The 15718-nt window shown below is 38.6% G+C and overlaps 1 protein-coding gene across 5 annotated transcripts in view; it reads right to left on the reverse strand.

The window, feature by feature from the left end:
* Positions 1–6610: 6610 nt before the first annotated feature.
* Positions 6611–15718, reverse strand: part of ALG5 (ALG5 dolichyl-phosphate beta-glucosyltransferase) — a 39591-nt gene continuing 30483 nt past the window's right edge. For all 5 annotated transcript variants that reach the window (XM_036831459.1, XM_036831456.1, XM_036831458.1 and 2 more), the window contains 2 exons: positions 8894–8979; positions 6611–6817 (listed from right to left, as the gene is read on the reverse strand). In XM_036831459.1, the coding sequence (XP_036687354.1) occupies positions 6702–6817; positions 8894–8979 (202 nt within the window). In that variant the 3' untranslated portion in view covers positions 6611–6701. The remainder of the gene's footprint in view (positions 6818–8893; positions 8980–15718) is intronic.

Raw genomic sequence — 15718 nt, forward strand, 5'->3', positions numbered from 1 at the left:
TTTCACTTGTCATGTGCCCAACATAGGACAAGGTTGTGAGAAAGTCTACAGTAATCCATAGATGCAAAGATCCTGCTTTGTACATCTGTTGTACCTTATGTTTGATCCAGCATTATAATGGTTCCACTCAGAGCCATTGGAGTTGCTGCCTGTACACCTCTCCCACTTCTAGTCTCCTTCCTACATTTCATCTGTAGCTCTCCACTTTTCCTGCCTCCCCCTTGAATTTTCCTTCAAGAGCCATCTTAACTCCATAACCATCATTGAACACTTTCCTGAGTACCAGGTGCCTGGACTAACCATATGGACACAGAACAGAGGCCCTCAGTAAACTCGGTCTCACTAGAGAGACCCACATGCCGATGATTGTCATACAACTTCATGTGTCGCTTAGGACCACGGACACGGAAGGTGTCAGGGAGGTCTCCACAGAGGTGAAATTCAGCTACACCTTGAGAAATAAGTATGAATGCCTACCAGCCAGAGAGCCAGAGAACCACGCCGCGCGCCCGCCCCCCTCGGTGGATGCAGCCCAGTGGGTGCTGGCTTTGAGGCAGAGTGCAGCCTGGATTTCATCCAGCCGCCTTGGCCAGAGACTTGGATGCAGACACAACTTGCACGATCATAATGACAGCCCAAAATGCCTAGAGTGTGCCGAATTCCATGAGGTTTTGAGTATGAAAACCTCAGTTTTTCTAGAGAATTGTCAAACTATTTGATTTCAGTGCTGTTCCAACATTCTTAGAGGTCAACAATGACATTTCAATAATTCAGTGAGTTTTCTTGATCCTCATTTTTAAAAAGTTTTGAGATACGCCTTTATTATTTTAACTGAATTTATGTTAATATTGGAATTCATTCAAATTGGTGCTTGGTAGCATGCTGTTTAGGGACTAGGTGAGACTGACTTTCTTTTTTTAATTGTATTTATTTTTGGCTGTGTTGGGTCTTCGTTGCTGCGCCCGGGCTTTCTCTAGTTGTAGCGAGCAGGGGCTTCTCTTGTTGAGGAACACAGGCTCAAGGTGCGCGGGCTTCAGTAGTTGTGGCGCACGGGCTTACTTGCTCCGCGGCATGTGGGATCTTCCCAGACCAGGGATGGAACCTGTGTCCCCTGCAGTGGAAGCATGGAGTCTTAACCACTGGACCACCAGGGAAGTCCGAAATTTAAATTTCTAACATATATTTCCTATAAGAAATATAAATAAGGTTCTACCTAGGGGCAGGACAGAAATAAAGATGCAGATGTAGAGAATGGACTTGAGGACACGGGGAGGGGGAAGGGTAAGCTGGGACGAAGTGAGAGAGTGTCATAGATATATATACACTACCAAATGTAAAACTGATAGCTAGTGGGAAGCAGCTGCATAGCACAGGGAGATGAGCTCGGTGCTTCGTGACCACCTAGAGGGGTGAGATAGGGAGGGTGGGAGGGAGACGCAAGAGGGAGGAGATATGGGGATATATGTATATGTATAGCTGATTCACTTAGTTATAAAGCAGAAACTAACACACCACCGTAACGCAATTATACTCCAATAAAGATGTTAAAAAAATTTAAGAAAAAAGAAAAGAAATATAAATAAGGTTCTATTCTTGTTGGAAGTGTTTTTTTCTGAAATGATTATTTTTGAAAAGTGAGTATGATAAAATTGCAGCTAAAACTCAGCTGTCATGCACTGATTAATCATCAGAAATGGTGAATGTACAGGTATTCTAGAAATTCAAAAAACTGTATGGGATTGACTAAACTGAGGATTTTAAATTTTAAAATCTCAATTTATTTCTCTTTAAATAATTGGCCTGTGGAAAGAGAAAAGTAATCATAGTTGGAAACATTAATGGGTCAAACTCTTACCGTACCTACTTTAGTATGAGAATCTGTCACCTTCTGAATAGGGCTTGCTTTTGGCAGATTCTGCTAATACTTCTTTTATCTTAAAAAAGACAGATTGGGCACTAGTTGCATACTTAACTTATTGATTCTCCAACTGTGGGTCACAGCTCCCCAACTGCGATGCCAGAAGATTGCCTAGGGGATTGCAAGGCCTGTTACCTCTGTTTTGCCCCTTTTCCCTCCCTCATTTGTAATAAATTGTCATATATTCCACTACATATATTTAGAACCACATCAGACTGTTTTAGTATTTGCTTCCACCATCAAACATAATATAAAACTCTTGAAGATAAAGTCTTTTGTATTTGTCAATATTCTGCTTACCATGTATTTTCTTCCTTCCTAAGGTTCCAAGTTTCCTTCTTTTGATGTTTTCTTTCTGTTTAGAGAATTTTGTTTAGCCATCGTTTTAGGGTAGGTCTGTGGGTGTCCAGTTCTCTAAGCTTTCCTTCATCTGAGATTGTCTTTATTTCCCCTTCATACTTGAAGATTTGTTTTTTGCTGAGTATGAGATTCTGTGTTGACAGTTCCTTACTTTTAGTATTTAAAAAATATTGTGCCACATCCTTCTGAGTGGCATAGTTTCTGATGGTAAATTCAGTAATTCTGATTGTTTCCCCACTATAGGTAAGGTGTCAGTTTGTTTTTTTTTTGGTGGCTTTCAAGATTTTTTCTGTCTTTAGTTTTCAGAAGTTTAATTGTGATGTGTCTTGGTATGGATTTCTTAGGGTTTATCCTATACGGAATCTGATTCTGTAGATTTATGCCTCTTGCCAAGTTTGAGGAGTTTTCAGCCAGTATTTCTTCAAGTGCGTTTTCCACCCTTCCAGGGACTCTGATGATACTGTTAGATCTTTTTATAGTTTCACTGAGCCTTTTTTTTTTCTTCTGTTTTTTCTCTCTTGATCAGATTGAGTAATTTCTATTGTGCTATCTTTGAGTTTACTGATTCTTTCCTTTGCCACCCCCATTCTGCTGTTGAGCTTATCCACCAAGCTTTTAATTTAGTTATTGTATTTTTCAGTTCTAAAATTTCCATTTGGGGGACTTCCCTGGTGGTCCAGTGGTTAGGACTCCACACTTCCACTGCTGGGGGGCACAGGTTCTATCCCTGGTCGGGGAACTAAGATCCCGCATGCCGCATGGCGTGGCCAAAATAAAAAAAATTAAAGATAATAATAAATAAATAAAATTTCCATTTGGTTCTTCTTGACATTGTCTTTTTCTTTGCTGAGACTTTCTTTGCTGAGGCTTTCTACTTTTTTCATTAATTTCAAGCATGTTTGTAATTCTGTGGAAGCATTTTTGTTATGGCTGCTTTAAAATCCTTGTCAGATAATCCTAACACCTCTGTGATCTCAGTGTTGGCATCTCTTGATTGTCTTTTTTCATTCAAGTTGAGGTTTTTCTGGTTCTTGCTTTAACGAGTGATTTTCTTGTGAAACCTGGACATTTTTTTATTATGTTCTGAGACTCTGGATCTTATTCACAACTCTTGTTTTAGCTGACACTCCTCTGGTCGAGAAGGGGGAGCACCGTCTTGTTATATTGCTAGGGGAGGTGTAAGTACAGGTTCTCCCCTTGGCCCCCATTGACACCCAACGGAAGGGGGACTATTTATTATACTTGGGCAGGGGTAGGAGTTCTGGCTCACTACATGGTCTTCATTGTCACCGCAGCGCAGCGGGGTGGCCTCATCACTGCGGGGCCACCAGAGGAAGTGCCTCCTCTGACGCTATCCCTGGGAGGGGGTGGGGCTGCTGTTACTGCAGAGGGGAGTGCAAGGCCAGCTTCCCCTGGTGCGGACTCAGGATTGGCTTCGGGGGATGAAAGTCCTGCTCCCTGCTGGGCCTTCTCTGACATCACCCAGGTAAGGATGTCCAGGTACCTGATTCCAGCCTTGTGAGGGTGTGCATCTTGGCTCCCCACTCAGCCTTGGCTCTTGTCAGCAGGTGTGAGGTCACCATTCTTTCCTGTAGTGTTTGGTTGTAGAAGGGCAGTTATTGTCTAGAGGATCAAATCTGGGAAGGTACTGCTTTTTGTGACCATCAAAATACTAATGAGTTTTACTACAAAATCAGTGAATTCCAAATGAGTCCTATATTGGATGGACATAATAAAATCATTAGTTTGTAGATTTGGTGCCTTTGAGTTTGCACAAAAACAAAGCAACCCATTAGACTGCTTCTTCAGGAGATTTAGCTGTCAATAAAATGGATAACCTCATTCATGTGATTTTTTTCTTGGACAAATGAATTGTAATGCTGGCATTATCTAACCATTTGGGAAACCTTTATTGAACAATCACAATTTAGGATGCTATGGAGACACAAATAAAAGGCAAGGTTTCTGCTCTTGAGTAAATTATAACAATAAAAAAAGTGGAAAACAGAACTGGAGAATCAACTGTGAATCGTGGAAATACACAACTACATAGAGACATAGAATTACAGATGTCAAGAAACATGTCATCATCCAGACATAATCTTGAGTCAAATAAACTCCATGTATACATATTCTATAAGAACAAGTCAGGGGCTTCCCTGGTGGCGCAGTGGTTGGGGGTCTGCCTGCCAGTGCAGGGGACACGGGTTCGAGCCCTGGTCTGGGAGGATCCCACATGCCACGGAGCAACGGGCCTGTGAGCCACAATTGCTGAGCCTGCGCGTCTGGAGCCTGTGCTCTGCAGGAGGAGGGGCCGTGATAGTGAGAGGCCCGTGCCCCGCGATGGGGAGTGGCCCCCTCTTGCCGCGACTGGAGAAGGCCCTCGCACAGAAATGAGGACCCAACACAGCCATAAATAAATAAAAATTAAAAAAAAAAAAAAGAACAAGTCAGAAGGTAGAAAGTACTGTAAATGGTCATGTTGTCTGATTGTAATGAGATTGTACCCTCAGTTTTAATCATGGCCCATGATCCTATTTCCTGCTTTTATTTCAGTAGAAGCATGACAGTGGCTACTGGTGTGATCTTGGGCAAATCACTTGTCTAACACTACTTCTTCGTTTCTGAAATGTGGGTAATCATACCTGTATGATAGAGTTGTTTGATCAGATTAAGCTAAATAATGCACATGAAATTCTTACCACAGTTCCTTGCACATAGTAAAATGATAGTAGCTGATATTTTTGCTTTTGCTGTGGCTGCTTGCTCTTTTTGTTAGCAGGCTCTATAATGTCAACAAGTTAAACTACGTTTTCTCTTACAGAGTGCCCCCGAGTCTGAACTACGCTGTTAGCTTAGGTGAACCTGTGCCTAGGAAGATAAACTGGCATCAAGGATATCAGAAACCTTTCTTAATAGGGCTCATGGGTGAACTACATAAAAAACTATTGACCCTTTTTCTGAAAATTCCTCTCATGCTTCAAACATACATTTTTATCACTAGCTTACAAAGAACAATAAATTATTTTATTGTCTTATTATAGTTTCATTAAGGATCTTATTTTTGGCTCAAGGCTTGTAACTTTAAATTCTTGTTAATGCTCATGGTCATTTTACTATTTGTTTTCTCTCATTTCTACTTGCATAAGCCTTGTTTTGTTCTGTTCATTTAAGTGACTTAAAGGCTCTCAAAATCTGGTAGTGAATGAAGTTTGTTTATTTACTTGATTGATATTAAGTGTTTATGCTAAGCACTGTACTGGGAATACTAATTTGAGTAAGAAATGGTTCCTGTTTTCAAGGAGCTTGTTGTCTAATGCAGATGTGACAGTGTCACTGTTGTTGAAACTACTGGAGAGGAGTCATCTTTAGCTTATTTACTTTTCCATGTAAGTCTTGTCTTTAAAATGTTGTATTTCATGTGCTTCTGAAACTTTCTACTTACATGTCCCCAGTTATCATAGTGTCAGAAACTGAAGTAGCATACTCATTAAAGAGTGTAGGCCCTGGATCCGGACTCTGTGGGCTAGCGTCACAACTCTACTGTTTCCTACCTCTGTGACCTTGGGCAAGTGACTGCTTTGTGCCTTAAGTTTCCTCTCCTATTGTAAAAGTTAGGTGAGTCATTATATACTAAGTGCTTAGAACGGTGGTGGGCAGACAGTCAACACTCAGTAAATGTTAGGTATTATTATTTTCTCTAAAACATCAGAAACAATCTAATTCTTATTTTTAGGAGTTCATTGTTTTATAACTGCTATTTTTTAGTCTTTAGTTTCTCAAAAACACAGGCTTCTGATGTTATTAATACATTTATTAATATCGCAAAACTTTCTCTTTTTAATAAAGAATTTCCAATTTTTATTAACATTGAACTCAAGAGGGAAGGGTTGCCAGGAGGTAAGAAAAATTTGGAAGGAGATAAATAAGACTGTATGAGAAAGTGGATACCTTTGTGAGCAAGCCTATATCCTTTCTTTAACATAATTTCCTAGACTTTTATAGAATGAATTATGGGTTTAATATTGATAAGTTTATATATATTTAAACATTTATTTTTAAATCCCTGAACACTTATATGATTGTGGTTTATATTTAAGTTCATGAGAATAAGGCACTTTAGAGTAAGAATAATTGCTTTTGTCTTCTGTTTAAAAATTGTATTTCTCAGAATCATAATGATAATTAATCTAAATGAATAAAATTGCTAAAGCAAAAGAAAATCTGACTTTTGTTACAAACACCTTAAAAATTTTTGTGTCCAAAAGAGGTATAAAGATTTTTACTGCTGGCAGTAAATTCTTTAAAATTATCAAAAGGCAGACAATGGAATAGGTTTATTCCAGCTTTATTTAAAATTTTAATTTCAAATGAAATAATGTGACACTGATGGATACGAATACAACCAAAGACGGCAAATAACCTAATTCACTTTCCTGGTTTGTTCAAGCCTCCAGGCACCAGTCAAATATCGAAGTCGTATAAAAAGTAGGTCCTTGCCCATCTGTAGCCAGCTCCAAAATGGAACTAATTTAGAACCTGCGATTTAAAAATAATTAAAAATAAATATATTTTCAGGAAACATAACAGTTTAAAATTGTATTTTAGAAGTCACGACCTTTGTGAGCTTCTAGTCACCTTAATTTAACTTACATTATTTATATTATATATGTATGTCTGTTAAACAATTCCTTTGTACACTTAAAAATGATTTTCGGGGGCAAATCTTCATGTTTTACACACTGCTTTTCAATCTCATGTACTACAGAGAATCAGATACACCTCTATACATAATACAAGTACAGATTAATAATCTGAGATAAGAAAGCCAAGACAAAAACCCAACTTTTATTCTAATTCTACCAAAGACTCTCAGATAAAATAAATACATCTTAGCTAGGCCATCTTCTTGTCCAGTGGTTGTCAAATGGCAACATGCCAAGTGCAGTTGACTGCATGAGATTTGCCTCCTTGAGCATGTCTTAATAGCTTATATTCCTTGAGTTTACCCCTTGGAATTGTTTCTTTGGTAAGTCAGAAGCAGACCTGCCCTGCCCTCCAATTTCAGGTAACTGGCGTGCTGGGTGGTAGAGTGACGTGGTAAAGACCACAGGATGATCACTGACAATTTCCAGATTGAATCCCAAACGCTCTAGCTTCTTTCTCTGTTCCTTTCTTCCCCCCCGCCCCCTCCCCCCGCACAAGCTTTACTGAGGTGTAATTGGCAAATAAAATTGAAATGTATTTAAAGTGTACAACGTGATGATTTGATAGCCATATACACTGTGAAATGATTACCACAATGAAGTTTACACATCCACCATAATTAATTTAAATCATGGATAAGAGATTTAAAATATCTTCAAAGCCAAAGTGAGTGGTTTCTCTAAAAACAACAAAAACAAAACACCTTGAAGTGAAATAAAACTTGGGAGGATCTAAACTGTGAGAATTTCAGATGGCCCTGCTCTAGTGGGGAGGGACCGATCGTATATGGCTGAGGGTTTGGGGATGATTAACAGAAAAACTGCTCACTAAGTGCTGGTTAACGAGATTTAACACTCAACTCTCTGAGAAATGCAAGTGAGCAACTGATATAAAATGAAACATATTTTTACTTCTCCCCACTTCAGCTTCCCATAGAGTCTATGCTGGGCACAGATCAACACAGACATGTCGAGCGAGCTGATCCTGACGAGTCTGAGGCATCCTTTCACCTGCTTCCCATCCCCTTTGATCTAGGCTGCTACTGTGGAGATGAGTCAAACTGCTGTAAACTCAATATGATTCAGCAAGACTCCAAGAGGTCTACATAGCTTGTATGATTTCCAGACCGGTTCTTAACCTTTTTCTGTCCCTAAACATCTGAGGTTGCTAACTTCAACAATGACTTTTCAAGAGGAGGCCATGCTTACCTGGAGGAGAGGTAACTTTGAAAAAGTCTCCAGTTAACTGCTCCTACACTGTGAATTAATTTAGGATCATTCTAAGGTAAGCAAAGGAGAACACTAGAATATATTTTAAATTCTAAACAGTGAGAGCCGTCTAAGCTTTTCTGAATAGAAATTATTCAGAAGTATGATAGATTTCACATTTTAAATCTTAGAAATCTTTACATTTTTGGATATATGTACAGATGCCAGTTAAAAATTGGCTGTGAATGGATTATGGACATTTGGAGTAAAAACAACTAGTTCCTCATTTAGCTTTGCACAGTGGTTTGTAGGTGCTCAAAACTCACTGAGTAATGAAATAATACTAAAAAAAAAAATTGGTATTACAAACAATAAAGTTTATCTGAAGACTATTCACCTTGCTTCTAGCCTGAAATCACCATGATCCTGTCTACTGTACAAGTTTTTACTGAATTTCTTAGGCAAACCAGTAGGCCTAATGAAGAGCCTAAGAAGATATCTTTCCTTTAATACAGAAGGCAGTAAGCCAGCTGGAGGAGGGTGGCAAGGATTAGTAGGCAGTACTGTCTATGAAACTGCCTCTCTGAGTTAGGACAGCTGAGCTGGGGTGATAGTAAAGCCAGCTGACTTCACTGGACAACTGTATGGTCTGACATCTTCCCCCACTTAAGATCAGCTGTAATGTAAACAATATACTCACCTTCAATTTCAGTCCAGTTGACAGCAATTTCTGCTATTGGGATTTTAAAGAACTGTGCTATGTAAAGCAGTTCTACATCAAATGCCCTGAAATGGAAAATACATTGCTATTTATTTTTAAAAAGACAAATAGAGTGTAATTAAATCTCTACCTTGGCATGTTTTAAAGAAGCTTACACAGCAGATATAAAAGCTTATATTGTAAAAGTGAAGGCCAGATAAACATAAGGTCAAATAAAAGCAAAGTAGTTCAGGAGCTTCAAGGCAAATGATATAACATCGCGTGTCACTGCATAACATATAAATGAGAAATATGGTGTCTCTGTCACCACTCAGAAACTCCCAGAGGTAAAAACGGCCTCCTGGGCTCCAAGAGAAAATTTAATCCTGGAAATTTTCAAGATTGATGGTTTTCAAATCCCAACCTTAACTAGCTCAAGAAACAGAACTGATAGCATTTTCAACGGATTCAGAGAGCTGGTAAAACAGAACCTTGAGAAGCACTAGGAGAGAATGTTCTCAGTCACTTTATAGAGCTGCTTGATTACATTCTTCTACCACCAAAGAAGCAAGGTTTCTTTTCTAAGTATGGGGTCCCTATGGCCTGCCTTCCCTCTTCCCCTCCCCAGTGCCGTCCTGGACAGTACAGTCCTGGCAGCTGGTGAAAGTGAAAAGCCAGTTTAGGCTGGCCTGAAAGGCCTTGTGGGTATAACTACATATATACATAGGAATTAGATACGTTGTCTCATTTTAACATACACTTAAAATCATCTCTAGTCTGAATTCCCAGCTCAGCCTGCCTTCTACCTAGGAAAGACTCTTTCTTAAAAAGCTCCTCTTCAATCAGCCCTTTCGTTTAGGTCGAATCTGCTTTCCTTAACATTTTTGAATCCTGACTTAGAAGTTTTCTTGGATTTTTACAAAATTCTCTCAACCAGTTGTGTCCTTTCACTGGCATTAAACTCAAAAAGAGAAGCACCACTGCCTGTGCTGCACTTCATGCTTTTACTTGTCTCGAAAAGCACTAAAGTCTTTCACTGTTTTGCTTTCATTCGAGACATGAAACGCCCCACTTTCTAGACTGCATGGAACACACTTCAAACTTCCCCGGCTTGGTTTTAGAATATGAGCACAAACAAGAAAACGCCTAAAATCCACTTCTGTCTGATTTCCCTGATTCCAGACAATCTGAATTTGGGAGTTTTGTTTTCTTGGCTACAATACCACCACCATCCATTATGCAACTAGTTTAAATCCCAAGTGTTTGGATAATTCAATATGAAAACTATTTTTTTTTAAAAACACTTAATGCTTTCCCTTATCCTAATAAAATATTTACTTAAGATGATAAAACCATCTACAAAGGTGTTCTTTGTGTTTCTAAAAGGACTAAGTAAAACTTCCGTTAAGTAGAATTGTGACACTCATGAAAGAAGGAAATAATTTGAATATTAACCCTTAAAACTTTCCTTTAACATAAAACCAAAAAATTACCTAATGGGCTGCTGAGTAATGCTATTCAATAATCTGATCAAGATTATTAAGTATTTCTCCAAAGATATCATATAGAATTAGTGACTTATCAAAGACACAAAACAACATAAAAATGATGAATGAAAAGGAGTGGGGTAAAAAACCACTGATTAACTGAAATACAAATTAAATTTTTTTTGTATTAAAAAAACTGAAAGGGCTATTCATCTTATAAACTATTATTATACCCTTCTCCCCTTAAACATTTTAGAAGACATGAGATGTTTATTTAAAAAAAAACCCAAAAAACCACAAAACAAAACAACAAACTGCAGTTCGTATCACCATATTACAAATAAGAGACCAATCTGTTACCAAAGCAAACATTATAATTAAAATACCAAGTACTTCTGGATGGAACCTTATGCCAATTAAGAGAAGCAGCATAAGGGTTATTCTCCAACTGAAATGACTTATTGAGTTTTTGTAAATGTGGGGAGGGCAGAGTCACCACATTTTCTTTTGTTATTCAGTGTCTGATATAGCTGTTACCTCAGGAACAGATGTATTTCTGAAGAACAGAGAGTGTGTTGAGACTCTGCTAAACATGGCACACACACACACCCTACTGCTCCCTTCTGAAATCCCACTAAAATTAAAACGACAATGATGGGGTAAACATACGAGAACAAAAAGAGGAGAAGATGAGAGTAACAAAAAAAAAAAATGTGAACGTTGCAAAGTAGCTAGACAAGTGGTAACTAGAAAGTAGACAACGGCAGAGGGAGAAGCCCAGAGCAGGTTAATGGGCACCACAGAGCCCCCGAGGCTCAGGCATCAAGGGCCCAAGTGACCTCTGTGAGCGGAGGTGCAGGTGGGCTGCAGACCGGAGGGCTCGCTGAAAATCTGTATGAGAGTCTCCTTTCTTCCAGCCGGTTCTGTGAATGCTGGCAGCCAGGATCATATCTCTTAGGCAGCAGATTGAAGGATCCCACTTTAGTGAAAATGACCAGCCCAAAACATAGTGACAGCTGGGACTTACCCACACAAAATGGCCCCACTAGTTTAATTTGTAGTGAAATCAGTCAGTCAGTCAGTTCTCTGACCACGCATCCAGCTGCTGATGAGCTAAAATTTTTAGCACCGTACTAAAGATATCTGAGGATAAACTTTAATGATAAAAACAAACATAAAGAAAAAAACTGGAGCAACAGAAACAACACAAGGAAAGAAGAAAATGTCAAAGTGTTAGTGGAAGCTACTGTAGTCATGAAAAACAAGAACAGATTTAGAAAAATGAATACCAGAATACAAGAGTTGCAGGAAATTGAGGTTTTGATAGCAGAAATAAAAATTTAAAAGGAGGGTTAGATGATAAAATTGAGGAAATCTCAAAAGAAGAAAAATAGGAAGAGGGAGAAAATAAAGGATCAATAGGGAAGCTCTATATCTGTTTTATAAGAGAGAAGAGAGAAAAGACAGAGGAGATCATCGAAGAAATGAATAAAGGACATTTCTCAGAACTAAAGGACATGGGTTTCCAGACTTAGCCTCCTGAGTACTCAACAAAATGCATGAAAAAGAGCCACATTAAGTCGCTGAATCATGACATTTCAAAACACTCTGAATAAAAGGCTTCCAAAGTGGGGTGGAAACAACATGCCATAGACAAGGAATCAAGATTAGATTATTGACAGAATTGGACTTTTCCACAGAAACACTGATGCCAAAGACAACAGAGCAATGCTTTCCAAATCCAGAGGAAAAAGGATTTCCAACCTATAACTCTTTCTCCAGCTAACTGGTAAACAAGTGTGAGGGTAGAATCAAGGCACGTCTCTACATGCGGGGTCTCGCAGTGTCTTTCTCATATTTTTTAGGAGGTGTAAGAGAGGTGTGCTCTACTAAATTAGGATGGAAACCAAGGAAAACAAGATCTAGGACAGGAGCTGCAGCAGGCCAGGACACAACTAGAAAGGAAGAGCCGACGAGAAAGGCTTTCCATCTCCAAGAAAAAGATGGAATTGAGGCATAATCTGATGTGTCTGGGAACTTATGCTCCTGTCAGAGAGTGAGGACAAGGAAGTGTTAGATCCACAGTCAAGTAATGCCAGCAAAAAACTCCAGTTATTACCTTTAGAAAAACAAAAAGTACTACAACTATGTGGGTCGTATAATCCCATTGCATGCTACAGCTCAAGTCTGAATTCTCTTTACCCAGCTATAATGATCAATGCTGAGCTAAGCAAATATTATTTTAAAACTGTATTAGGAGCATAACTGTGGAGGGTGTACAGGAGTTTAAGAGAACGAAATACTTGTCCATTGATTTCCTATTGTGGAACTTAATATCTAAAACTGAAAAACTGAGACATAGCTATGCAGACCCATTGTTTTCAATGTGAAAGCAAACACCACAAACAAGCAGTAAAGAGATGAAAGTGACTAGAATGAGGGAGCAGGAATGGGGGATGGACGGAGATGGGGCAAAGGACAACTGTTTTCTTGTTATAAGCCTGATGGAATGACTTTAAATTATAAACATGAATACACTGATTAAAAATTTAAAAAAATTCACTAGAAGAAAGTACATTTCAAAGAATCCATTTAAAAAATTATTCATAAATTGGGTCAAATTATACCTTAACATTAAATGGAAAGAATTTAGGTGAGGTAGAGTTCAGAAGATGGAGATTTTATATACATATTTATATTTAACATTTAACGTTACCCATACTCAAGTAATTCGGAATCAAAGAGATGCCTGTAGTCTTTTAACTTCAGCAGTACAGCGTATACCTTGAAGTTTTGCAATACCTAGAAACTACTTGACTTGGATTCCCTGAAAGTTGCGAGAAAAATTTCAGTGAATCTTTAGAACAAGTCCTCTTAAAAAAACCGTCTAAGGAGACACTTATATGGAAATGAGTAGATGCACAATTTGGTTTCTAAAACTTATGCTGCATAAGAAAAAAAATATCTGCTCTTTAGTCTTTCTTGATTGAAGTGAAGGAACAGAGATGTTTAAATAAAGACAATGAAACATTACTGTGGTGAAGGGTATACTGCTAATCAGGTTGATACATGTGTATTTGGTGGTTCTCCTTTATGGGCACAACATAAACATAACTGGACCCTAAAGAGAGATGTGAGAGGCTAAAATTTTAAGTCAGGTCAATATTATTCCAATCAAATTGCAAATAAATAATTAAAAAGGCATGCACGTGAACATAAAATTTAAAGAAGAAAAAAATAAAAACATGTTCTTTAACTTAAAAAACCCATAAAACCTTGGAACAGTGCTGGCCAATACACTAGCCACACGTGGCTGGCTCCTGGGCAACTGAATGTGGCTAGTCTGAATTGAGACGTACTGTACTCTGAAGACACGGTACAAAGAAAAGCACGTAAAATAGCTCAGTATTTTTTTCATACTGAGTGCATGCTGAAATGACTATGTTTATATTGTGTTCAATATAGTATTAAAATAAATGTCACCTTTCTACTTTTTAATGTGGCTACTAGAAAATTTAAAATTACATATATGGCTTGCATTTGTGTCTCATATTATATTTCTGTTGGACAATGCTGCCTTACAACAATCCTGACTTATAACAGTCCTGACAAGGAAACTTCATGATTTTTAAGTCATCAACCCTAACCCTAATGTTCTCCATGTTTAAATCCTTCCTTATGAACTACAATGAACCTAGTCCTTTGACCATAGATGAAGACATAACATCTGACTGAAAAATATCTAATGCAGAGGGAGGGCTTTATTTCTAGAGTGGCTTCTTAATAAATAAGATTCTCTGATTTTGTAGTCCATTAACTATCAATATATTTTATTCTTTAACATAATAGAAACAGGCGTCTAAATTTTAAAACCAAATATACATTACTTAAAAATTTTTAATCTAGAAAAAAAGATTTAAAAACATGTTTGATAATTTTAATTCTGAAACTACAGTTTCTTTAAAGTTATTTGGGAAGATTATATGACATCTATTTCTATGGAGATAACAGATCTTTGCAAATCGACACATGAAAGTTATAGAGACTATAAAAATGAACATCTACTGGAATAATTATGCAGACTCCCACCATGAACAGAATTCACACAGAACCCAGTACTAACAGTAAGTATTCTTTCAACAGTATTTATTGAGTACCTATGATGTGCCAGGCACTCTCTTTGCTATACAATAAGCAAAATCAGATGGGATTCTTGCTCTTGTAGAGCTTACGTTTTAATAGAGAAAAAGAAACATTACACAAATAAAACACTACAGATGCAACAGGTGCTACGAGAATGGCTTATGGCACTGCAACGGCATACAATCAGGGGCATCTGATCTAGTACAGAGAGTGAGGGCAGGTTGTCCTAACGAAGATCTGAAGGATTGAGGAGACCCTGACCGAGGGGCAGTGGGTGGTGAGAAGGAAGAATCCGCACATGGAGACTCAGGTGGGCCAGACCGTAATATCAATACTGATACTGCCTATTGGTATCCCTCTCAAGGCCCTGGAAGGCACCGAAAGGCAATGGGAAGCAGAATACGTGCATCTGATTGATCACTTCTAATTTCTGAAGGGTCCCCTTGGACTGCAGCATAGGAATTGTCCTGGATCGTGATGAAGATGAAGAGAAATGAAGGGACATAAAAGCTCAACACAACAGGCCTCGGTCATGGGCTGGATATACGGAGGGGCTGTGGGGAAGGCTGTAATGACTCCAAGGTTTCAGGCTTCTATGTGACTGTTATTCCCTAAACAGGCTGGGAGCTGAGGCGAGGTCTGGGACAAAGAGAGGCCGAATGCTGCTGATAGGTTCATTGAGACGGTAAGTGGTCATATTAAACATGACCACTGGATTTAATGATAGGAGGGTAACTAGATGTTTAGATGGGAGGATGGGTGAGGAGTGAGTGGGAAGCGAGAAGATGGGGACAGTGAATATGGACCACTTTTCCAAGAAAAGGTTCACTGTGAAAGGAAAGAGGGCTAGAGTTGGAGGGGTGCTGGGGGCAGGGGTCAATGGAGAGGGTGTTTTTCTAATGGCAAGAGAAATTTAAACTTGAAAAAACTGATGGGCAAGATGTGGTTGAGAGAAAAGGCTAAATACACAGGAGAGAAAATAAGTGAACAGGATTGGGTTGTTAGAAGGTGGAAGGGGATGCAGAGGTCCAAGGATTGGTCTTAGGCAGGAGAGGGAACTTACTCCTGCAAAAGAAAGGAAAGAAGAGAAAGTGGGTACCCTCTTCTGCTTTGATATGTCTGAGCTTTTTCTTTTTTCTTTGAAGGAAAAAAAGGAAGCTTAAGGAAACAGGATGTTCTCAGGCCTCTCAATTTA

The sequence above is a fragment of the Balaenoptera musculus genome, chromosome 18 (assembly GCF_009873245.2).
Source record: "Balaenoptera musculus isolate JJ_BM4_2016_0621 chromosome 18, mBalMus1.pri.v3, whole genome shotgun sequence".
NCBI lineage: Eukaryota > Metazoa > Chordata > Mammalia > Artiodactyla > Balaenopteridae > Balaenoptera > Balaenoptera musculus.